Consider the following 26,405-nt stretch of genomic DNA (forward strand, 5'->3'; position numbering starts at 1 on the left):
AAGGAGATAGCGACACCCCCCAGATCGAGCCAATGACTGTAGAGCACAACCTGGGAAGATGCCCAACGCTTGCAGCGTTGAGGAGGGAGACTTGACCGGCTGACGAACACCAACTCCGCTTCTGATTACTAGTAAGTCTGGGGAGTCTGTTAGATGGAAATGAACACAAAGAAGAAGAATTTCCAGGCTGAAGGGTCCAAGTAATGAAATGACCACACCATTTAGTTTTAAAGATGTATTTATTAATCAATCAATAGACATCATTTGAATTACAACAATTTTGTTCAGTGGACACATTCGCATATCTATTAATAAAAACCTCCTGATGAGAATTGAACATTTTACACTGTGACTACAATCAATGAATACCACTCTTGACTTTTTAAGTAAAATGACTATAAAGTTATTACCACAATCCACCCAATATTGAATATTTCAAAGAAGTTCCTTCCAAACTGATCAATAACCCAATCTGTTCAATATTGGGCAAACTGTGTTAATTACAGAACATTTCATAGTCATTTCACTTGAAATGGTCGAGAGCAGGTTACCTCCACAGCCAGGCACCACCAAGTGAAAACAGCAGTCTATGTGTCCCTGGCCTTATACAATTGAATACATTTTATAAATATAGTAACTAATTATAACTATGAAATGTTCTGTTATTAACACAGTTTACCCAATATTGAACAGACTCAAAGTTTTATTTGTTCAAGTAATCAAATGTATAAGGCCAGGGACACATACACTGCTTTTTTCACTTGGTGGTGCCTGGCTGTGGAGGTAACCTGCTCTCGACCATTTCAAGAGAAAAGACTATGAAATGTTCTGTTATTAACACAGTTTACCAAATATTGAACAGATTCAAAATTTTATTTGTACAAGTATTCAATTGCATAAGGCCAGGGACACATACAATGCTTTTTTCACTTGGTGGTGCCTGGCTGTGGAGGTAACCTGCTTTCGACCATTTCAAGAGAAAAGATTATGAAATGTTCTGTTATTAACACAGTTTACCCAATATTGAACAGATTCAAAGTTTTATTTGTACAAGTATTCAATTGCATAAGGCCAGGGACACATACAATGCTTTTTTCACTTGGTGGTGCCTGGCTGTGGAGGTAACCTGCTCTCGACCATTCCAAGAGAAATGACTGAAATGTTCTGTTATTAACACAGTTTACCCAATATTGAACAGATTCAAAGTTTTATTTGTTCAAGTATTCAATTGCATGAGGCCAGGGACACATTCACTGCTTTTTCAACTTGGTGGTGCCTGGCTGTGGAGGTAACCTGCTCTCGACCATTTCAAGAGAAAAGACTTTGGAATGTTCTGATATTAACACAGTTTACCAAATATTAAACAGATTCAAAGTTTTATTTGTTCAAGTAATCAATTGTTTAAGGTCAGGGACACATACACTGCTTTTTCAACTTGGTGGTGCCTGGCTGTGGAGGTAACCTTCTCTGGACCATTTCAAGAGAAATGACTGAAATGTTCTGTTATTAACACAGTTTACCCAATATTGAACAGATTCAAAGTTTTATTTGTACTAGTATTCAATTGCATAAGGCCAGGGACGCATACAATGCTTTTTTCACTTGGTGGTGCCTGGCTGTGGAGGTAACCTGCTCTCGACCATTCCAAGAGAAATGACTGAAATGTTCTGTTATTAACACAGTTTACCCAATATTGAACAGATTCAAAGTTTTATTTGTTCAAGTATTCAATTGCATGAGGCCAGGGACACATTCACTGCTTTTTCAACTTGGTGGTGCCTGGCTGTGGAGGTAACCTGCTCTCGACCATTTCAAGAGAAAAGACTATGAAATGTTCTGATATTAACACAGTTTACCAAACATTAAACAGATTCAAAGCTTTATTTGTACTAGTAATCAATTGTTTAAGGCCAGGGACACATACACTGCTTTTTCAACTTGGTGGTGCCTGGCTGTGGAGGTAACCTTCTCTGGACCATTTCAAGAGAAATGACTGAAATGTTCTGTTATCAACACAGTTTACCCAATATTGAACAGATTCAAAGTTTTATTTGTACTAGTATTCAATTGCATAAGGCCAGGGACACATACAATGCTTTTTTCACTTGGTGGTGCCTGGCTGTGGAGGTAACCTGCTCTCGACCATTCCAAGAGAAATGACTGAAATGTTCTGTTATTAACACAGTTTACCCAATATTGAACAGATTCAAAGTTTTATTTGTTCAAGTATTCAATTGCATGAGGCCAGGGACACATTCGCTGCTTTTTCAACTTGGTGGTGCCTGGCTGTGGAGGTAACCTGCTCTCGACCATTTCAAGAGAAAAGACTATGAAATGTTCTGATATTAACACAGTTTACCAAATATTAAACAGATTCTCTGACCCCACCCCCAAAACATCACCTTATATACTAGACCACCCTACATGCCTTACCTCCTCCAATGGGTAAATAGCCTAACCCTAAAACAGAGTCTTAACCAATCAGCACTAACTAATGAAGAGGAGCAACCAATGAAAATACAGCAGCATCAATCTCAAAATGCCAGACAAAGGGTCTAGGGCAAAGGCCTAGTCCCAAAGCTCATCACCAAGCCCACAAACAAAGGTCAAACAGCTTAAGAGATTATGATTACAGAACAAAGGAAAGGCTAATTAGGGTCCAAAGCATGGGAACTGATCTGATTACAGTTAACAAAAAGGTGTCGCCAAAGGTGACTGGGTTTGCAGACAGTAAGACTAAAACACAGTAAATGATTATTATAAGTTAGTAGGCAATACAAATATTGTCACAAATTGAAGTAGTCTCAAAGCTGCTTCATCATTTTCTCGAGCCAATTTTCTCCCCAAATTTTTTACCGTAGCCTTTTTTACTGGGCCTTTTTTACCGTGACTACAGGTAAAAAAGGCTACGGTAAAAAAGGTTACTTTTTCTGATTGTTTGTCATATTGCCTGTGACAGGGGTCATTCATAGTTCCTTGAATTGTACCCGAAATGACTTTTTGGTGCACTAAGAAAACAATTGCAGGTAAAAAAGGCTACGGTAAAAAAAGCTACGGTAAAAAAGACTACAAAATATCGGCTCTGTTTCTCCAGCCGTTTCTCCACAACGGCTACAATTCAATGCTGAACAAAATTTTGACATCTATTGGTGACAGTTTCGTGTACAAAAAAAACTTGACAAAACCAGCTCAGGCGACAGATTAAATATTGAGGAATGTAATGGTGGGTTTAAACTTCGGATCACACTGGGGTTTCAACACGAATTGAATTCGAATTAAATGTTTGATATTGCCGTATTGGGGCGTCAGACTCAATTCGGTTCAAAATCACATCTCAATCCAAAAACCACCCCTACAAGGAAAACCACTGGTGCCAAGGATGCTTAAACCAAAACGGTTCTTTTAAAACCGAACTGAATTGAATCAGTTAATCCAAAACAAAGAAACTGTAAATGTATTGAGATTGCAAATAAATTAACTAACAATATAATCATATTAGTAGTTATTTCAGTTATTTTGACTCTGGTTTGGAAATAATGCAATTTTTCGTAAGTGTACAAATAATTTTTGGGGTAACTGTATCATAAGAAATGACAACCTGAAGGTGGTGTCCACCCCAGGTTTATCTTTCCAAGCAGCATACACTATTTACAAGCTCTGAAATGCAAGTTTTAGTGCAGTTCAAGGAAAACGATAAACTTACACGCAAAAACCAGTGACTCGTATCTAGTCTTGAGGTGTAGTTCAACTGCTGCAGAGGGCGTTCTTGGTGCACTACGAGGATCCAACGTCGGTGATTTTGCACGTTTCTTTTTAATTTCTAAATCTTTCAACACAACCGCGCTCATGCCTGATCCCTCTCCTATCATCATCTTGAGGATTTGCTCAATTTCTCGCTTTATTTTAGGATCATCAATGTCATCCGAGTTTTGGAGTTCTGCAAGGCGTTCTTCTCTCGCCGCACGCTCGACCTTGTCCCTGAAAAATTTCAAGAATTTTAATAATGAAATGGTCCATGGACAATGTCAGGCATGTGCTCACGTGTGTGTTCAAAAAGGTTTTGCTTACGGCACAGTTTAGGACATTGGTAAAGTAGTGTGTATCATTTCTTTGGTCGAGGCAACAGGCCAAAATTAAAGGGCTGAATAGAGGGTCTCTAGATACATGTCCACACTAGTGTGAGGATAATGGTTTAGCTGGGGTTACTCTCCTTACTATTCCTTGGCTTGGGTGCATGGTTTCCAGGAATGTAGGTAAAAAAGGTACAGGTAAAAAAGGTACAGGTAAAAAAGGTACGGTAAAAAAGGTACAGGAAAAAAAGGTACAAGTAAAAAAGGTATCGGTAAAAAAGGTACAAGTAAAAAAGGTATCGGTAAAAAAGGTACAGGAAAAAAAGGTACAGGTAAAAAAGGTATAAGAAAAATGGGGACTAGGTAAAAAAGGTACAGGTATGGTGTCTTTGCTGTCAAATGTTATAAATTGCACGTCTTGTTTATTGTAAATGAAGTCAAATTTTGGGGTTATTATGATTATTATGTAGATGTTGTGTGGTGGAGGTAACTTATACTGAGATAGGCAAAGTTTAGATATGTTTTCAATCAGTCAGTCAAATGGAAACCATGTTATGTGTTGGTTATTTGTTTTTTGTGTATCCAAACTAATTACTTCCTTGCTAGAGTAAAGTTGATTAACTTCTAATTGCCAAAGCATAATTATGGCTACTGTAATTAATCCAATTAACAATCAATCAGAAAATCCCTTGTCCAAGGTGGATTGTTCCAGGTCTGGTATTAATTAGGAAGGTCTTCCCAAGCTGATACCACCTGGAATATTTATTTTACTGATACCAACGGTTTTAATACATTCAGGGTTTCTTTCGCACTTTTGTAACTATGAAACTAAGGGCTTCTAACTGTAAATGAGTAATCAAAGAGGACATTGGCCATCAGTACCCATTCAGTCAATGTGAGAATCAACGAATTTCATACAATAACTTTTTAAAAAGTGTCTGTACCTTTTTTACCTAGTCCCCAATTTTTCTTGTACCTTTTTTACCGATACCTTTTTTTCCTGTACCTTTTTTACCGATACCTTTTTTTCCTGTACCTTTTTTACCGATACCTTTTTTACTTGTACCTTTTTTTCCTGTACCTTTTTTACCGTACCTTTTTTACCTGTACCTTTTTTACCTGTACCTTTTTTACTGGATACCGGTTTCCAGTAACATTTGGGTTTTCTGGGTGAGCATCTTGCTTGGGGCAATTAGCTGTCTTAAAGACACCTTGGGGGAATACATTTAATTACTTTGGGCCAGACTCCTTATACCTCACACTGCTTCACCTCATTCTTATTGCTACATCCATGTTGGATACTTGTTGCTGTTTTGCTCTTGGTGTGTTGCATCTATTTCAGAGTGAGTATCTTTGTATTATTTCATGTTCTATTTCAGGTACTTGTAGTCGTTGTAGTCCTGTAGCTTGTTTAATTGTTGCGGTAAATATTGTCATTATTAAAGCTTTGATTTAAGATTTAGTGGTATAAAGCAACATCATAGTCAATTATTATATCTAGATTTCTAAGTATGCATCTAAGTCATAGCCATTCTGTGGGTCCAGACAGGCCTGGTTCGTTAAGGAATAATCCTTGTATCTGTGTATGATAAGGCCACTGGGGCTCAATGTTTCCTTTGTTGTGGGGTGTAGATATCTGATGCTTTGTTGCTGGGGGGGATTACTGGTATTGTTTAGATCAGGTGCCAGGTGCCTGGGGCATGTTTGAACATGTGACTGTGGAGTAATATTAATTATGTAAGGGAACTATATTCTGTCTGGGACTATTTGGGATGTTTAATCTATTCTCAGTCAAGGAGAAAGTGACCGTGATTTCTACCGCTCGGATCACTTGGTCACGACACTAGTTTAGAACCTTCTAGTTCAAATAGAAACGAACATGCTACCGATCGGTGATTCTGCTAACTTTGACCTCCGAGACCTTGAAAAATAGGTCAAATAAAAAAAACGTTGGTTATGTGATGCACCCTACCATAAAAATCCCGCCAGTTCGGTCTATGAGTGAGGTCACCAAGGGGTACATTTGTGCCAAGTAAGGGATCTGTAGCTTAAGTAGTTACAAAATATGCCGTCATAGTAAAATGGCGGTGCAATAGGAAAACTTTGACGTCTGTGACCTTGTCACCCAGGGGTACATGTGTACCTAGTTTGAGTTTAGTAGCTTTAGCGCTAACAAAACGTGCCACCAATGTTTAAAGACGACGACGCGCTATCGCATAGGCTTACACGTGAGCCAAAACTTCATAAGGAAACAATACAGTAAACGAATGACATGATGGTGTAAGGTTTAAGTTTGTAACATTTTAGACTCCATGCCAAACCAAGTGCAATATGCCTCCAGACTGATTCACAGTATAAGCACCATGAACTTTACATTGACTTTTCCTCATCAATTTGAGTTGAACCTAACTTACATATTCCTGGCATGCCTGATAGAATAGCAGCCAGACATTCCAGACACGGCGACCCAGCCTCGCCTGCTCATACGGGTCAGGTTCATGTCCGCCGGGGTAGTGTGACAACATGATGGGCTTCTCATTGCTGAGTGGGGCTGTCGATTTCCAGCCGCACTTTCAGATGCTGAATAATGAAGGCAGGCAATCAATGATCACATAGAGACTTCTGACTGGTCGTCCAGGTTGTTTTATCTCCGTGCCTTGACTTGGCTGGCTCCCAGCCGCGTCTGCCTCCTTGCCCTTCGTCTTGATCTTGATGGGGCTTAGAGTCGGAGCATTCGGCAGCGATGGTAGCGACGCCTTGCTGGGCTGGGGGCCAGGAGGCCAGGATGTCGCTCAGCGATCACGTGGTAACACATGTTTAATAATCTTAAAAGGAAAACAATGACAATAACTTGACAGAAATGGTACAGCAGCTTGGATGAGTAGTTTTACAGGACTTCTTCAATTAGATCAAAATCATGACCAAGTAGACAGTGCTATGAAGGTTAGTTTGGCTTATATCATCCCTGGACTCAGAAGGTGTGGGATTACCTGTTTGAGCAACACTGAGTTAATCTATTGAATGATTCATCCATGTTCAGACTAACTACCCATCCGAGTTTAGGTCACATAACACAAGTTTGTTCAATGAAGCCAAGTTTTCTCTGCAGGCCTCAAGTTTTGTTCATCTTGCTTACCTCGCTGAATGAAGCAGTAGCTTATCTGCAAGAGGCACCAGTGTCCTATCACCAAGACTAGGCCACTGGGTGTCCGTATCCAATGGCGACTTTGCAGAAACTTCTTCAGGAGATCGCAGAGACACTTCAAACACACACCTTGGAAAAAATCACATTCAAACATTTAATTCACAGAATATTTGTATTGGGCAAAGTGATTGGGACTGGCATTATGACTTGCATGTGCAGCATCCTCAAGGCTTATTGGCATCAGACCAGTGATCAAACTTGACATGCTGAAGTGAAAAATTAGAGGAGCAGATCATGGAGGTAGCCAGCAATTCCAAAGGGAGGGATGCTGATGAAATATCTGTCCACACCTTAGTATAGTCATTCTAAACAACACTGCCATGAAGGAAAAACTCGACTTTTTCTTCAGTGTACTGTATGTGTCATTGGAAGTGTTATTCTCCAACATGTCCAAGTAGTTTTCCATTTGTAGCATGGAGGATTTCAATCGATAAAATACAACAATACCTCGTGTCTATTTTCACGCTTGACAGACATTGATATTAGCCTGCTCTCCAATTTCGCGCAAACCAGCAATCTCGAGAATTTGGGAAAGGACCTCTAAGATGGCCTTGAGGGGGAACCGAATTTGTCTGTGGTGCTCAGGTCGAGCGAAATCTGCAAGTGAGAGGAGAATAATGAGAAGTTGTTTAGACTGATAGAATCACTTGGCATCTGGTTGTTCTAAGCTTGAAACTGATACAGTTGGACCCAACATTCGATATCTTTTTCTATTGAAGAAGCTCAAGTGACTTAATCTTGACATTGGTAGGAAGACATGCCCTCATTTTCATGAGATCTTACCTTGTAATTAGAGTAAGCCCCCTTGTCATAGAGCTTTATGTAATGTGGCCAACTATGGAATGCACCAAGATCATCCTTCTTATGTTTCTTCTCTTCCGTGTCTTTTTCTTTCTCTACAAAGGAATTGAACACATGTAAAAATTATTCCAGCTTTGCTGTTGCTCCTAAAAGATTAAAGTCTCATATTGGGGTAAAACTATTCCCAATAGGAGGAACGGGCAGATGTTCAGTGAACCAACACCACAGAAGAGCTGTGATGTTCAGGACAGGCCGCCATCGACTTCATTTCAGCACCCTAAACCCTAGTCCTATCTTTGGAACATTCGCATTCAGGTGGCCAATCGTTGCATGTAGATTGGGAACGAGTTTAGAATCCCCGATCACACCCCAAAAAAAGGTCATCGGTTGACTAACCAAGCACCACTGTTCAATGGATTTATAGTTGAATGCGATCAAACTACGTCATTTCCGATCGGGGGATTCTAAAGTTTAGCCTTACCTTTTTTTGGAGACGCCCTGTGCTGTGCCTGTGGCCTGTATTTCATGATTTACGTTACAGTACATAGTATGACTGTCTATGTCTATGAGGCATCCACCTTACTACTATCACTATGCCATGATTGGGCACTGCCACTGCATTTCAGGCATTAGCTACGCGAAATACGGATACGATATTAAGTTAATATTTTCCTCAACTTCAATGCGCCTGCGTTACCGGAAGTGATCAAAACGGAAACGGAATAGATCCAAACGGAGCATGCGCATCCGTGGTGCCTGGTCAGAGAGGTTCCTAGCTGTGGAGGTGGTGCCCAGCCAGAGAGGTAGACTGGCGAACCCTGATCGCCGTATAGGGGGTGTGCGATTCTCTGGTCCCCGAACATTGCAGCGTCAGTTACACCAATTGAGTGCAAGTCAAGTCGACTTTGTGCCATTCAAGTACGGTTTAATGAGAACAATATGTGCTTTCTATTTGTTAACGTATATATGCCTACTGATTGTCCAGAGAATGTCTTGGAGTACGTTGAGGTGCTCAGAGAGATTTCCAGGCTGTGCGATAGTACTGATGCCAATTACTTATCCATTGGTGGGGACTGGAATACAGATTTTGATAGGCCACGGTCTGGTCACACTGTAGCACTGCAACGGTTCATGACTGAGGAAACCTTGCGGTGCGGTATAAACCACATAAAGGCTGAGGTAGATTTCACCTTTGAGAGTAAAATCTCTGGTGTAAGGTCGAAGTTAGACCACTTCTTAGTTTCTCACAATATTTTTGATTTAATAAAAAGCTATCATGTGGTACACAGTGGGACAAATGTATCTGATCATTCCAGCCTCCACATTACAATGGAAGTGCCTGTTCAGAAAATTGACAGGGCGATGCATATCACGCACGGTAAACCATGTTGGGAAAGGCAACTCCTGAGAACTTGGACCGTTACAAAAATGAGTTAGATTTGCGCCTTGGTAATATTCAAATTCCTACCGATGCCTTATTATGTCGCCACTTCACATGCCCACTGCATGGTAATGGAATTGAAAGGTATCACAATGAGATTGTCAATGCCTGTTTACTGGCAAGTGAGAATAGCATCCCAAAGTGTAGACCAAATCAGGTTAACAAACCTAATGGGATAGCGGGCTGGAATGACCAGGTTCGTGCACCCAAGGAAAGGGCACTATTATGGCACAAAATCTGGAAGGATAACGGTCGACCGAGAATGGGTGTTATTGCAGAGATAAGGCGACGCACACGTGCTGAATACCATCTTGCGGTGAAACATGTGAAGAAGGACAGGGAACGGGTGTCAGCAGATAAACTCGCTAATGCTCTTAGGAACAAGACGAATGATTTCTGGAGTGAGGTTAAGCGAGTGCGGGGAAAAGCTAGGCCGGTATCAATGACTATGGACGGTAGATCAGGTAAAGCTGAGATCGGGGAGTTGTTTGTTGAGAAATTCCGTACCCTCTATAACTCTGTGTCATATCGTGATGAAGACCTTGCAGTGTTGCAAGGTGATATAAGAAAGGATATCTACCGTAGATGTGGCAGAGGTGAATGTGTGAAACCTCACCATTTCGATGTTCACGACATTTTGGCCGGTATCAGGCGCTTAAACAAGGGAAAGAGTGATAGCATTAGGAATGTTTCATCTGATCACTTCATTAACGCCACTCGTATGCTGCACGTTCATCTGTCGTTCTTACTGACCTCCATGGTATACCATAGGTCTTGCCCCAGCGACTTTTCTATGTCTACCGTTATCCCGATCCCTAAAAATGTAAGGAAATCGCTAAATCAGTCTGATAATTACCGAGGTATTGCCATCAGTAGTATTATTGGTGAAGTACTTGATTATATCATTCTTGATAGATATAGTGATATTCTGACTTCAAGTGACAGTCAGTTTGGATTCAAAAAGGGTCTTTCTACAGTTTCTTGTAGTTTTGTTACGGAAGAGGTGATAAGATATTACATCAATAATGATACCCCAGTGTATTCTGTAATCCTGGACGCATCCAAGGCATTCGATTGTATCAACTTTATCAAGTTATTCAGGATATTGCAACGCAAGGGGTTGTGCCCCCTTATTTCACGCTTTCTAGCGAATTTGTATACCATTCAAAGAGTGAATATTAGGTGGGATGATTATACCTCCCCCTCATTTTCTGTCTCTAATGGAGTTAAACAGGGAGGCGTGTTATCTCCGATCCTTTTCAATTTATACATTGGGGAACTACTAGATAAGCTGAAGACTTCAAAAGTAGGGTGCTATGTTGGCCATATTTTTGCTGGAGCTTTTGCGTATGCCGATGACGTCATCATTCTTGCCCCGTCGCTCTGGGCTCTGCGACAAATGCTTAAACTGTGTGATGACTATTCTAAAGAGTACAAGATCAAGTTCAATGCTGGAAAATCTAAACTGCTGGTGTTTGGCTTAAGGAATACTGAAGGCATTGTGGTCCGGTTTAATGGTATCGACATGATCCCTAGTTTACATGATATACATCTCGGAATTCCTATAGGGCCAAATATGGAGGGAGAGAGAATCGAAACAACAATATCGGATATGTACAAGCGTACGAATCTATTACTAGCGCAGTTTCAATATGCCTCTGCAGTGGTGAGATATGGTCTATTCAAGAGTTTCTGTATGTCCCTCTACGGCAGCCCTGTGCTGGATTTGGCTCACCCCCAAATACAGCGTGTTTACACTGCGTGGAGGAAGTGTGTGCGTAGGGTTCTCGGTATTTCACCCAGAACCCACAATAACCTTATTCCCGCTATCATTGATGATTATGACATCATGATAACCCTTGAAAAGCGCCTCATTAACTTTATATCTAATTCTACTCAATCTTCAAATTCACTCCTCAACATGTGCACACAGATGGTACTGGCGGGCAGCACATCGTCTGTTGGCAAGTCCTTGACTGTAATTAGTGCAAGGCACCGTGTACCAAGAATGGATCTGATAAGGAGAGGGTGTCTTACAAAGTCATGGAAAATCCAATCGTCATTTCTGTGTACTCAGATTCAAGAGTTGCTTCACATGAGGGACTCGGGTGATGGATTCTTAGCAACGGAGGAGATCAATGAGATATTAGACCATTTATGTACATCTTAGGTGACTCCCTCGGTTGATGGGATTCTACCGCTGGAGTGCCTCATGTACAACTAAATTATATGTCCTCATTTTGTATCGATATTTTGTCAAACTTGTTACAGCACTGTATATATTTCAACACCATGCACCTCTGATTGTACCTAGTACGAAATAAACATATATATATATGTATATATACATATATATATATATATATGAAGCCTACTCTATTTTCTAACTGAGTCACACAAGATACAAGTTACCGTATTTAAATGTTGTCAGACCAGCCTCCAACGTGAGACACACAAGTGGTTTGGGCAGGATTGTGAGATGTACCAAACGAGATAAGCAAAACTTGATGAAAATAACGTATCTGGCATTGTTTTATATGACTTATTTGTTAAATAAAAGTGCTTCGATGTACTTGTAGATGTGGAGCTACCAGAGGACAACAATGACGGCAGTGATGATAAGTTCGGAGTTGGCGACGGCGAGGAACGAATGGATTTAGAACCGTTGTCTCATGAGGCTTCCAGCAAAGAAAAAAAGGCGAAGAAGAGAAAACCGCCCAAGTGTGACAAAAGGGAGAAAGATTCGAAGAAGTGTAAAGTACAAGAACCGAAAGCTTCAAAAAGTCTTCCTAAACGAAAGAGCAAGAAAGTGACAAATTATGACATGTCAGAAGAAACAACACAAGACGATTCTTTTTTAGACGAACATTACGTACTAACTAAATCAGGTGATGAGTCAAGCACAGACTCAGGTAATGATAGCTTGCTGTCTGAAAAGTCAATCACTAAAGTGTCAAAATCAAGGTCAGGCAAGAAATCTTGGATCTAATGGTCCAAAGAAGAAATACATTTTCTACAGATCGGTTTCCAACGAAACATCACGAATGACAGGGTTCCTCGTAAAGCAGATGCTGAACGTGTCATGGATAAGTATCCTACGTTGAAAAAGCGGACATGGACACAAATCAAAGGCAAGGTGCAAAATCTGATCAAACAAAAAGATTCGATTCGAAGTACTCTTTTGGAAAAAGCTAAAGATAAAATGTAGTTTTTTCTAGCATCATCTTTTAATCCCGAAACCAATCATTGATGTAGAGTTTCATGTTTCTTTCTGTACACTGGACCATTTTTTATTACAGCTAAACAGATACTAGTAATAGCAACATATATATAGAACGCATTTACATTCTAAAACATTAGGTCATCTATATTTTACGAATTAAGGGTCATCATAATGCATCTAATAATCAATTGTGCAAGCATGACACATCAAGTGAAATATTTATTTGGAGTGGCATAATGTTCTTAGGTCTAAGTTTTTTAGGATTGTAATCTGTGCATGCATAAAATATATTATCAATTTGAATTATTTTTTCGTGTTCGTGTCGAGCTGCAACTGCCATGTCTGCACACTTTTCACCTCAGTGCATGGATGGTTAACACGGCCTATTAAGCTTCTGTGGTTGGCTAATATTCTTATGAGGCTCCTTGCGAGTCCTCTTTCATTATGCCAGGGTAATAGGGTATAGGAAATGAAGGCAATTGAAGGCCATCATGGATGATCTGGTCAAATAATTTGCAAACATCTTAAAAACCTAACAAAATCTGCGGCTAGCGGGATTGAAGTACATTGAGTATTTGAGTAAAACATTTGTGATTTCACCCATAACACAGGTTCCTTTTTAAATAAGTTATGAAATGATTGCAAAATTTCATAGTTATTTTGGCATCCCTCAGCTTAAGTTCTTCTTTCGATCCTGAATACATATTATAAGTACGTTGACCGATTTGTTTGACTGTACATGACACTGAATCAAGCATGAGGCTGAACGACAAATAAGTCATAATGATCAGTTTGATCAGTGCTGGTAGATATTTCCTTCTTCTTTTGTGCATATTGATGCACAGTGCTCAGCTGGTTCCTCTGCATAATGATGCCGTGCTCCGATGGTTCCTCTGCATAATGATGCAGTGTGCTGCTAGTTGCATTCATGCAACATTTTGGGCGACTGAACGTGCAGCTAATATGAACTTTCTTCACATGAGTACAAGCTGAAAGCGTTTTATCTCATACAATTTGGACTAATATCATGTGTTGGCCTGTGCACAAGATTGGGAACGGAGTAAACTGGGTTTATTTTGATATGTAGCGGGGGGGGGGGCAGTTGGGTATAATCGATAGATAGAGTGTTGCTATAGCTTACTGTTGGGGGAAGAGTGAAATTCAAACTTTCGTGAAAAGGGAAATGGGATAAAGGCAGCGAGAAGTGCTGAAAATTGAAAGTGCTTAATGGAAAGAATGGAAACATTCACACATCTTGACAGCCATTTGTCTTGGTCCGACGGCAATGACCATTTATTTCTAAAAGATGTAAATCATTGTATTGCATCTTCTTTTTCTTTTATTGGCGAGAATTGAACAATATGCGATTGAGAGATTCTTTTTCATTTTCTTGAGACTAGATTGTACATGGCATCTTGCAATCGAGGTTAACATGCCAGATTGAGGGACTCCAGCTTAATGTGCATTATGCATGAATGGTGCGGTGTTCCGCTAGTTACATTTATTAATGCAACAGTTTAAGCAGTTGAACGGACATCTATACGGGTACGTCGTCTGTTGGTAACGGGGCCACCTGATGGTGTACAGATGTTTATCAATCTTCCGATTTCCCCGCGTTATGAAGCAACTTCGTAATGAGGAAAAACCCAATCTCCACAGCCGGGAAGAGGTCATCATAGTGATAAAAAAATGTCATTTGGGTTCTCCCTAACGACGTGCTAACATGCCAACAATCATTTGCTGGCCTGGCGAGTGGGGTCGGATAGGGTTGGGTCTGGATATAGTTGACGTGCTAGATAACAATATAAGTGAGGGGATCCAAGCACACGATAGTGGTTTTGAGGCAGTGTTCTCAGCGTCCCTGAGGTTAACGAACATCTCTCAAGAGACCTGGTGCCGTAGACCGATGCTGAACTTGCAGACATACTAACTTAGCAGAGAATGAACTCGGAAGTCAGGAGTAATCATATAATAGTTTATTTGTACTTACTTGATTTAGGAGTTTCTGATTTAGCTAGACACTATTGGATGCAAGCTGGGCCGCCCAAGAGAGGAAAGAGAGAGAGAGAGAGCCGGCGTGCCCAGTGCTTAAATACCCAGATGCCAAGTCACGAGCTCAGAGTCCAGGATTACGGAAGACGAATACTAATTAAAGGAGCAACCCGGTCCAGGGTACGAGGCCGTCCAGAGAGAGACCTAACAATGTCAAGTGCCTCCCCCTGGTAGCTGAAGACCATTGGGAAGCTATGATTGGACGCCTCGTACCAGGTGACCATGATCGGAACGTTAACTGTGCCAAGATCACTGGCCATCCCTTTAAGGACTTACTGCTGTCAGCGCAATCCTCCGACTTGGAACCGCGTGACTCGGACACCTGGACTCACTGCTTATATTGTATAATAATACAACGTAGTCTCCTCCAAACAAACGTGGTATATGTACGATTGACATCTGGCCTTTATATCGTGGGCATTCTACGATTAATGAACAGCCAATCAGGAGTCCGTTATAGTGAAGGAGGTTAGGTTGTTGATCTTTTGTTTTAATATATGGTCACTGTCCGCTCGTCCCCGCTCCCCGGGCGCCCCCCCGCCCGCCCGCCCCCCCCCCCCTCCGATTCCACCCTACCATAGACCCCGCATTTGCCCTACCCTTTTTAGTGCAGGCAATGCTTTGAATTACCGAACATCTGGTTATGCGCTCCGACCGTGCGACCCGACCAGTACGAACTGCCGGTGTAAAAGTAGAAAATGTCCCCTGGAAAAAGTGTCCGGCCCTATTGTATTCTGCTATAATAATAATATTTTTATGGTCCTATTATCTGGTCTATCGAGACCATGACTGACAATGCAATAGCTCAGAGATTGAAGCGCATAATAGAATCCTTTGATTCCCGGACATTCTATCCTAGGACATTTTAAACTTCTACACCGGTCCAGTGTAATCGTTATTGTAGTCCTCTGAAGATATCAGCCCGAGTCAGCTTGCAAGCACAAGGAAAATAGTGGAAGAGTACCCTCCCCTGATCCCCACCCATAAACGTGCCCGCCCACGGACCCCAACCACCACCACGCCTTTGGCTGCACATTGATTTTTTTACTCTCTCCACCTGACGTTTGATTGGAAATGCCCCCAAGCTCAGGATGATAGGCCTACTTTTTCCTATTCCGCTGGGTGATTAGTCAACCGAACGTAATCACGACGCCAACAGAGGTTCTTCGAATGCATTGCGAAAGTCAAGGGCGAAAGTGACGAAATCAGCGCCTCCAGTCTCAAGATTGCGAAATGCCCGGTTAGCAGAATTTCTTAAGAGTCGGACCTCAATTCATTTGTCGTAATATATCGCTTACCATCGGGACGAAATGGATTCTACCAGTAACAATAATGATACAGGTAATAGCATGGTTAATGAAGATTTAGCAGGTATCAATATTATTGTGAAGTTTTCTTTACATAATCGACATTGGCGGCGTTAGGCCAACCAAACCAGCCAGCCCCTTTCGGTACAGACTGCATACAATGTCAATAACATAGGCCTATGCACATGATGATGCATCGAATGTAACTGAAATGAAATGCATGAACAGCAGGCAGCTGCTGTGCAGACTGACAGAGGTATAAAGTTATTTATGGACCCTTGACATAAGCGGAATCTTGATTTGTTTGCTTGTTTCACCTATAGGAGATGGGTAGGCCTATTACTTAGTATTGGGATTATTGTTAATGTTATGTTAGGTGAGCACACTCACTGACGCTCACACTCACGGGCCATCATGGCCATGGCCATGCAGACGCAGTGACAGTGTGGGCTATTATAAATCACATAAACTGTGAGATACAAACTTGTGATATCGCGATATGGGTAGGTAATCATTAAGTGCATCTCACGGTTTATTATAAGCCCACAGTGTGACGACAATCACAATTGAATAATGTCGATGCCAAAATCATGAAATGCGAGTATCGTATAGCGAGGCTATAGTTTTGTCCAAGTTGTTACGTAATCTTGGAAATCTGGACTTTTACTACAGCAAATACATTACACTTATTTACAGTCATAGGCTTACTCTGAAAAGGTTCCCTTCAAACTTGGTACATGTGCAAACAAAATTGGCATTTGGATTGTGAAAAAAAAGGATGCAACTGTGACTCTTTCCCGTTTCCCTCTCTCTGCAACCAAACAATGGAGAGAATAAAGTTTTAATCCTTCTCGTATTGTTCTGGACACTCTCCACGCATGCGAGGAGTTTGGTCAGGGTCTTTCTCGAAACTGTCTATTGTACTGCCACATCGTGAGAAGATGATGGTATGGTACAAATGTAGATAGCCATGGTATCTAGCACTGCATTTACAGAAGCTTAGCAGCCCACCAGGCCAGGCCTACCGGTACATTAATTTAGTAAATGAATTATGAGTGACTTCCTCACGCACGCTGTTATTGTAACTGAACCACTGAGGACCAGGAATGGTTATTAAAAGTGGACCCACAATGATTATGATGACAGTACAGTACTGCCACTTTTTAAAGGGTAATTAAATTAGCGCCATGTCTGCATGACAGAAATAGTAAAATGGGGATACAAAGCAGACCTGGCGATATATTATCGTGCAATGTTAGCATCATTGGGAATTGCCATTCTAAATTTTAACTTCTTCATCTTTGCGAAAATTCTGGCTGCATAGCAGCCATCTTTGAAATCTTTTTTCCGATTTCATTGCCAATTGGTTGTATGCAGAGGTACAAATAATACCCAAAAGATTGAGAAGCAGATACACTGCCACTAAAAGTGACTGACAATAATCTTCAGATTGTGGCATGTGACCTCTTTGCTAGACCGTCTGACCCAGATGTGTTTGCCTTCTCTTTTACAGGCTGCACCAGCAAGTAGGCCTGAGGCAACTTCTCAACCTGTGAACAATAGGAAGTCAGTCAAAGCTAAGGTATGTGTGTGACCAAGTTTCCATCACCGAATTCTTTTTAGACCTTGAGATTGTTCAGACTTTACTTGTCATGTCCAATCTGTCATCATGACTTTATGGGAAAACCTGTGGCATGTTTGTCAAGGTTCCGCAGCAAAACATCCCCATAGCATAATGCTGCCACCTCCGTGCTTCACAGTCAGTACGGTGTTCTTTGGATTACCACCCCCCCCCCCGTTTTGCCAAACGTACTGCTGGTAGTTGTGGCCGAAGACTTCGCTTTTAGTCTCATCAGACCAAAGAACACTCCTCCAGAAGGCTCTGTATTTGCCCACATGTTCTCTCGCAAACTTCAGCCTTGCTTCCCGGTAGCCTTTTTGAAGTAAAGGCTTCTTTCTTGCCCTGCAGCCTCGTAGTCCACTACGATGCAGGACCTTCTGGACAGTGGACAGTGACACATTTGTCTCTGTAGCTTCTAATTCCTGGCAGAGGTGTTTCTTGGTCGTCTCAGGGTTAATGTGCACCTTTCTAACCAATGTGGGCTCATCTTTGGCTGTCAGCTTGCGCTTTCTTACTGACCTTGGTAAGGCTGCTGTTGTCCCTGGGTCCCTGTACTTCCGCTTTATTGTCTGAACTGACGCCCGTGGCATATCAAGCTGCTTGAAAATGGCTCTTAGTGAAGTACCAGACTGGTTCAAGTGGACAGGCGACTCTATCAGATCTTGAGAGTACTCCTTTGACTTCCCCATGATGGCTCTAAGCTGGCAAATGACCTGAGCAGAAACCCAGTCCCTTTAATACTGCTACAGTGGCGCCACCTGAGCTATGACATAATCATGATGGTCAACAGGTAGTGGAGACAAGATAAAAGCCATTGCATAACATATTTGCCCACCTCAAGGCCAAACAACTAGTAGATAAGGTAGGTGTATGTAAACTTATGACACTCTGAAATATGCATTGTTCTCAAATAGAGCTCATAAAAACAATGAAATTAATGAAACAGAAGTATGTTTTTTAGTTGATGACGAGATGTGATGATAGACTTCCTGTAAACTATATACTATTCCCGCGTTCTGTAGTTGCAGAGAAAGAGACAAGGTTATATCATCCTTTGAATTGTATGTAAACTTTCGAGCACGACTGTACTCTCTAATTTTTGCCTTGGCCTCGAGAAATGATAGTGTATTTTCAAATTCTTTCTTACCAAACCTGAGTGTGTGTTATTATTGCACCACCAATATCCAATTTGATAACCAGTACGCATGTACCCAATGGTTTGGTTGTCTAATTTTCTAATTGTAATTTCTTATTCTAGTGTAAAAGTCAATAGTTCCCTTTTTTGTCATGGTAATGTTGTGGCATTTTCTATTCTTGGCTCACATGGGTGAGCTTATATCCTTACGATTTCATCTTGTCCAGCATTGTTGGCTTTGACTTTGTCTGTCGTTAAGCACTTTTATCATGTACCCTAAGTGCAGTGATCTGGCAGACGTATATGATAAATAGAAAACTGCACGAGTGTCTGATCCGAGTATCCAGATTGCACTCGATGATTTTCTACGCAGGGTGAGAGCTTTTCAAGCCGTAGAAAATCATCTCGTGCAATCTGGATACTCGGATCAGACACTCGTGCGGTTTTCTTATTGTACATGTACATGTAAGAAGCACTATCAATGGAAACACGTACCACTTTTTTCAGAAAAGAAAAGCCCAGCAAGGGAAAAGCAAGCAAGGCGAAGGGTAAGAAATTTTTATTAGATTCAAGTTGCCGTGTTGGAAATAACAGTGGTCATAAGATATATAGAAAATGTAGCACTTGTCTTCATGGCATCATTGCATCACATCATCAGGAGGATAGGATTTTTGATAGAAATTTGCAACCATAAGCTGATTTAGAAATTTAATTTGCGGTGCAAAAACAAACAGTTATGTGATATTTCCATTGAAATAATGGACTCCTCGGAGTGCATGATGCAATGAGATTACAAAGAAACATTTAGCCAAATGTTCAGTTGTTGAAAGGTTTAATGAGGAACTGACCCCTGTATCCTCATATCCAATCGGGGGGGGGGGGGCAATTTGGTCGCATGGCCATCAAAATGAAATGTAATTGACTTATTTTGCAGGAGACTTATTGCGCAGCTGAGAGAATAGACAACTACGACCCCAAAAACAACACGTATTACATAAAGTGGCAAGGATATGATGCGTCCCACAACTCATGGGTGAAAGCGGAAGACGTAACTTCTCCTCTCATCTCTTCTTACAAAGAAAAATTAGGTAAATCATGATTGAAAGGATTATGGCTGTGTGCTCTATGCAGTTGATGTTGTAGTGGTTGTGAGTCAGGCTGATGCAGCAGTTTCTTAGAGGTAGTGCCCAATTCGAACAACTGTAGCTTATCACATAATTATCGTTTATCAGAATTGTGGAGTCAAAAGGAAGGATTGACAATCAATTTATTGAAATTCCTTCAGATGATACATTAAAAGATGTCATAAAACTCACCTGTCCATTCAAAAGGCTTTTGTATTGCAATTACAGAACGGTTTCTATTCAATAAAAACACTTCGCTGGTGAGAAAATTGTTGGGAACTCTTCAAAGCAGTGGAAGTCTTTGGTTCAAAGGCATCTCAAACTAGTATGAGGTTGCAGCATGAATGCAGTGTAATTGAGATTTGCTTGTTTTCTTCGCCTTAATTCCATATATTTTGGTAGTGTACCCTTGGAAGAAAATGATATGATGTCGTGTGATACTAATATCTGCATAATAGTGGTTCTTTTAATTTCCTCTATTTTAGGTTCAGGAACGCACAAGAAGTGATGCACCTCATGTCTTAGCCCTTTCGATTGTTGAAAAAATTTATGTGAATTTGTGCAAATCCTCCCACCTGTGTTTTTTTGTTCAGTGGAATTCACGTATTTCGGTATTCCTTCTTCACCTCCACGCATTATTCATTCTGACATAAACTCACATGATCACTTTTGATGAAAGATTACATAATGGATAATATTGAATTTGCACAAATATAGTAACAATGTAAACTTATCATATCTTTCAAAGGTCTCATTAAAAGTAAATGTAAGTTACATGTACATGTACTGTGGAATTATTGTTTTTTCAGACAATCTGTGGCTGTTGTATACATGTATCATTTAATAAACGTGGCGTTTTTCATATTATTAGATACATATAGTCTTGCCTTTATCTTTGCTACCTCACAGCGACTTGACTACATGTATTATAAGGGACCATCTCAAAAGTATTTTGAAGCCTAAAAGACTACGGGTAAGTCATTTAGTCTTTTTGAGTGTGGTCACACCCAAGACTAAGTGACTTGAGTCATTTTTGCTTCAAAAAACATGTACCTGTGAGATGGTCCCTGAATGCATACCTTGAGACAATATCCAGACCGGCACTTGATACTGAGTTTCTCTTGAATTGGCATGAATAGAGAAGTCTGGCTACATGTGCTAGGATTGCAAATTACAGCGTACTTTACATGTACATTGGACTTGGAGCCTCCCTCGGTGGATACCTCTCTAATAAGGACACCGGTGCTGAATTGGTTTGGGTGGAATTCCACAACCAGGACGCCTTTCAATTGCGGACGATATTGGAGTGTCCTAACAGCAAGGTAACACTTTACTTTAGACAACGTCACGTCCAACAAGAATACACCTGCCACATACGGAAATACTGCCTTTGAAGACATCATTCAGAATGTTTGGGTTACTTAAGGATTTGTCACACCCACCCAGAATATACACAAGATGTCATTGAAAATGCTTAAAAAAATGTCACATCCCACCTGAATACGCCTGATCGTATGGAAATACCGTCTCTGAAGACGTCATCCAGAATCATGGTCGGTTTACTTTCGACACAATGTCACATCCAACCTGAATACGCCTGATCGTATGGAAATACCGTCACTGAAGACATTATCCAGAATCATGGTCGGTTTACTTTCGACACAATGTCACATCCAACCTGAATACGCCTGATCGTATGGAAATACCGTCTCTGAAGACGTCATCCAGAATGGTCGGTTTACTTTCGACACAATGTCACATCCAACCTGAATTCGCCTGATCGTATGGAAATACCGTCTCTGAAGACGTCATCCAGAATGGTCGGGTTACTTCCGACACAATGTCACATCCAACCTGAATACGCCTGATCGTATGGAAATACCGTCTCTGAAGACATTATCCAGAATGGTCGGTTTACTTTCGACACAATGTCACATCCAACCTGAATACGCCTGATCGTATGGAAATACCGTCTCTGAAGACATCATCCAGAATGGTCGGTTTACTTTCGACACAATGTCACATCCAACCTGAATACGCCTGATCGTATGGAAATACCGTCTCTGAAGACGTCATCCAGAATGGTCGGTTTACTTTCGACACAATGTCACATCCAACCTGAATACGCCTGATCGTATGGAAATACTGTCTCTGAAGACATTATCCAGAATCATGGTCGGTTTACTTTCGACACAATGTCACATCCAACCTGAATACGCCTGATCGTATGGAAATACCGTCTCTGAAGACGTCATCCAGAATGGTCGGTTTACTTTCGACACAATGTCACATCCAACCTGATTTCGCCTGATCGTATGGAAATACCGTCTCTGAAGACGTCATCCAGAATGGTCGGGTTACTTCCGACACAATGTCACATCCAACCTGAATACGCCTGATCGTATGGAAATACCGTCTCTGAAGACATTATCCAGAATGGTCGGTTTACTTTCGACACAATGTCACATCCAACCTGAATACGCCTGATCGTATGGAAATACCGTCTCTGAAGACATCATCCAGAATGGTCGGTTTACTTTCGACACAATGTCACATCCAACCTGAATACGCCTGATCGTATGGAAATACCGTCTCTGAAGACGTCATCCAGAATAGTCGGTTTACTTTCGACACAATGTCACATCCAACCTGAATACGCCTGATCATATGGAAATACCGTCTCTGAAGACGTCATCCAGAATGGTCGGTTTACTTTCGACACAATGTCACATCCAACCTGAATACGCCTGATCGTATGGAAATAATGACTCTGATGATATCATTCAGAAGAGTTGGGTTTACCTACATGTACGATATAATGTCACTTCTAACCAAAATACTGCAGCTGCATATGGTATGTAATTCAGAATGATGGTTTACTTGAGACAATGTCACATCCAACCAGAATACACCTACCGCATACTGAAGTACAGTCTTTGAAGATGTCATTCAGAGTAGTTTGATTTTTCTCAGTAATCCAACAGCCCGCTACATGTATACATGTACATGCAGGACAATACAATGGTCAGACACTTCAAAGCGTGGCCTTCAGGGGATGGCACAAGGACAAGGGCAACTTGAATACACAACCTTTCTCAGTCAAGATGAGGCAGATGCTACTTGACCATACACATCTTTGACACCTGTCTGCTCATTTCCGGCAAAAATTGATGTTTCTTTATACATGTAGGCAGCCTGATAGTATCAGCTGTGTTCACCCAAGGTGAGCAACAATGAAAACAAGTGCATGTATTTTGATGCAAGAATCATTTTATTGCTGCTGAAATTCACATTCAGCCAGTAATACAAATCTGCTTATACATAATTGGTGGATTCACAATATATCAGATTACACAAAAGGCATTTTCCAAGGTCCCTAGTGGTCCGGCAATAATTCTAAGTCGTTTTGGGAGTTGCAGGACATCAGCCTAGCCCCCTGCGGTCAGATAAAAAAATTAACCAGCAGCAGGTACCCCCCCCCCCCCTCATGGTTAAGTTCGTCCCGAGGGCCGGAACATCGCTGTATCGTCGAACAGTTGGCAGATTCCTGAGCGCCAGACGAGCAAAAAAAACTCTCACTGAACAGTTTTGCCTCAGTTGACACTTTTTGCCATATGACGTCATTTTAGGGTCGTCACAACACCTGATTTGTGGCGTAGTTTCCCAATAAACTGCATTGGAAGTTCGAACTTTCACCAGAAAAAGTCACCTTATTCACAAACATGCTTCTTGAGAACCTCTGCAAGGGCCTTAAGAGATGCCACAGAGTTCCGAAAACGTTAGCATTTCGTGGCATACTTTGTTAGCTTCGAGTGACATTTGGGGACACTATACCCTTTTAGACAAACTTAGACCAAATCAAGTCGAAAAATATCGGGATTTCTGAAATAAATCCGGCTTCAAAGGGTTAATTACACGTACTCAATGCCAATGTCATCACAATCCTCCTCCTCCTCAGAGCTAGATGCATCCTCCTCCGAATTTGATTCTTCACCACCAGGTTGCACCTCCCCTTCCTCAAAATCCACCACGATCTCTATGTCAGTGTCTATACATTCAAATACATCTGTTGCTTCTAGGAGAAGGTCTGTGTAGAATTCCTTTGATTCCAGCAGCAACATCACCAATCCATGGTTTTCTTAAATAGAAGGAGAGCTGGACATTAAAATTCTGAAGTCATCAACAAAGGTAATGCACATACATCTGCAAACCAATAGTTTATGTCTGTCCAGTTAGATTAATGAAAGGCATTCGGTTTGAATTAATTCAAAGCAGGGCGTAGTACATTTGTATTAGTAAACTGAACCTGAGCTGGGAAAGAACGAAGTTGCAATCAGATCCAGATCAGCATCCACAGCCCAGGTTAATTCAGAGGTAGTGCCACAGCAAGACAAGTACATGTATGCATCAACCACCACAAATGTTGGGTAAAAATAATTGCATGGCCACTACCTTGGTTTTTGATGGCCTCATTGTTCACGGTGTTGATTCTGTCTTCCAAGGTGTTGATTTTTTTCTTGAAGAAAAGAACAGTTGATACCATCTCTTGAATGAGCACAGGCAATTCCTCGATGTACCTGGTCATGTGTTCATGTATATCAACTATTTTCTTCTTCAAAGCAAATGTTTCTCCCTTGTTCCCTGAATTGAAGAAACAAATATTAGGACTACAGGCTAAAAGTTTCTTGCTCCATCCCTCCTACATGTACATACGAAACTCTGGTAAAAATACATGCTGGATATGTCAGAAATGTGACTATAAGATTGAGGCGCAACTTAACATTTTACTTGCAACCAATGCTACATTGCAACCAAATTGTGTTAAATGTACAAGGTAGAATGTACTTTACATCACTTGAAGACCAATGTACCAGTAAGTCTAGAGCAAAATGCCGACCCAGGCTTTAAACCTCAAATTGCTTGATAAACAACAGCTGGATCAATTTCTCTGAACAATCGAAAATGACTGCAGGACATTACCACTTGGAGTTATTTGTGTCCTGGACTTTGTGTTACATGTACTAAGTGAAGTTTGTGGGTAAATGAATATGAAGTGAATGCCAACCTGCAGGATTATGCCAAGGCAACAAATAGTCCTCTTGCGTGACTTCGTCCACAGAAACATGACAGTAGACTAACACAATGCTGAAGTTGCTTTCTCTCCTTTTCAAGACACTTTCGTAGAGAAGCCCGACTCTTTGAAGCATCTGAAATGAAAATGATAAACTTTTAAACTGATTGATATAGCAGTGAACTCGACATGCATCGTAACTGCACAAACTGCTAATTTGAAGAAAGCCCCTTTAATACTGTCGTGTTAATTGCTCTCTTTCAAATCATGTTATGTTATTTAAACCAATGAACTTTATAAGAATCTGAAAAGAATGAAAGTGTGTATATAATTAAATTGAAAAACTCCCGAAGATAGGGCGAAGATAGGGAAGAAGGCTGGAAAACCTGGTCAACAAACTGGGTTGACCATGGCACAAGGGAAAACCGTGGTGTTCTTGCAGCTTCTATCTTCAGCTCCAGACTCTGAATCACATTCTAGAGAACAAATTGTGTTTTGATTAAATAGCTGTGTTCCTTCAGTTATTTTTAGTGCCTGTTACATGTATACTTTGAAAACAAATTTATCTCCTACAAATATGTCATACCTGATAACAGCTGACGACGCACATGAGACACAAACTGCACATGATGAACTACCGGGTATGTTTTCCCATTTTCCTAAGTATTGACCTCAATACTGGCTCCTGCACCTCCTCCCAACTCTCCTCTTGTCTTTGCTTCCGGTCAGCATGCGCAACAAAATACCTTTTCTTCCATTCAGATTCAGTGCCTGGCACTTCAGTACTATTGGAAGCCCGAATCCCATTCAGAAGCTCCATAAGTTCAGCTCTCACTGTAAATTAAAAGTGCATTGATAAATACTACCGGGAAAGAAAAAAAAAGTTCATAAGTGTTGATTCGAAAATACCATTATTTGCCTTAATCAGCAGCCAGTGTTGCCCAATTAACCTTTAAAAAAGAATAAATCATTTGCAAACTATAACCTGACTTGTGATCAACACAAAATTCAAAAGGGGATGTTCGGCTAAGGGACCTGATTACCAAAATTTTTTTAGGGTATTTATAGTAGGAATTAAAAGATGAAATTTGCATGGATGGTACAAAAGACCGAACTCTAGATGATGAAAAAAGAAAATCTCGGCATATCTGTAATTAAGGATGGAAAACAATGAGGTTTCTAAAAAGTGGCAAAAAAGGTAGAAAACAGTAAGAAATTAAAAATATTAATATGAATATCTTTAGAATTCATTATAATCTGTACCCTGACAAAAAATTATTTTGATCCGAGATTGCCTTCATGCAGAAAATCGAGAAAAATCAAGAAAAAACGTCATATTGCTGGGTGTGTGTATT

At 40.8% G+C, this 26,405-nt stretch overlaps 1 protein-coding gene and 2 long non-coding RNA genes across 5 annotated transcripts; 1 reads left to right on the forward strand and 2 right to left on the reverse strand.

The window, feature by feature from the left end:
- Positions 1-220: 220 nt before the first annotated feature.
- On the reverse strand, positions 221-8,892 carry LOC135492395 (uncharacterized). Of its 2 annotated transcripts, none has more exons than XR_010448071.1 (6): positions 8,660-8,892; positions 8,059-8,171; positions 7,723-7,872; positions 7,207-7,344; positions 6,485-6,895; positions 221-3,978 (listed from the first exon to the last, which is right to left on the reverse strand). It is a non-coding gene; the product is annotated as an uncharacterized LOC135492395 (long non-coding RNA). The 2 variants fall into 2 exon arrangements; XR_010448072.1 differs by having other exon boundaries at positions 8,655-8,892.
- Positions 8,893-16,034: 7,142 nt separating this feature from the next.
- Positions 16,035-20,680, forward strand: LOC135492424 (uncharacterized). Of its 2 annotated transcripts, none has more exons than XR_010448078.1 (5): positions 16,035-16,133; positions 17,613-17,681; positions 19,363-19,403; positions 19,790-19,943; positions 20,465-20,680. It is a non-coding gene; the product is annotated as an uncharacterized LOC135492424 (long non-coding RNA). The 2 variants fall into 2 exon arrangements; XR_010448079.1 differs by lacking the exon at positions 16,035-16,133 and adding an exon at positions 17,150-17,269.
- Positions 20,681-23,464: 2,784 nt separating this feature from the next.
- On the reverse strand, positions 23,465-25,763 carry LOC135492771 (uncharacterized). Its single transcript, XM_064779409.1, has 4 exons — positions 25,637-25,763; positions 25,045-25,186; positions 24,432-24,620; positions 23,465-24,117 (listed from the first exon to the last, which is right to left on the reverse strand). Exons 1-4 carry the CDS (start codon positions 25,676-25,678, stop codon positions 23,891-23,893), a joined length of 600 nt encoding a protein of 199 aa, XP_064635479.1. The 5' UTR covers positions 25,679-25,763; the 3' UTR covers positions 23,465-23,890.
- Between the last annotated feature and the right edge of the window lie 642 nt (positions 25,764-26,405).

This window comes from Lineus longissimus, chromosome 8 (genome assembly GCF_910592395.1).
Source record: "Lineus longissimus chromosome 8, tnLinLong1.2, whole genome shotgun sequence".
Classification (NCBI taxonomy): domain Eukaryota; kingdom Metazoa; phylum Nemertea; class Pilidiophora; order Heteronemertea; family Lineidae; genus Lineus; species Lineus longissimus.

Coding starts and splice junctions, on each gene's coding strand:
- LOC135492771 (XM_064779409.1), bottom strand. CDS start 25,678: ATGTGCAGTTTGTGTCTCATGTGCGTCGTCAGCTGTTATCAG. Junction 24,621..25,044: donor GCCTTGGCATAATCCTGCAG/GTTGGCATTCAC, acceptor TCTTCAATTCAG/GGAACAAGGGAGAAACATTT. Junction 24,118..24,431: donor TGAGGCCATCAAAAACCAAG/GTAGTGGCCATG, acceptor CTTCTATTTAAG/AAAACCATGGATTGGTGATG.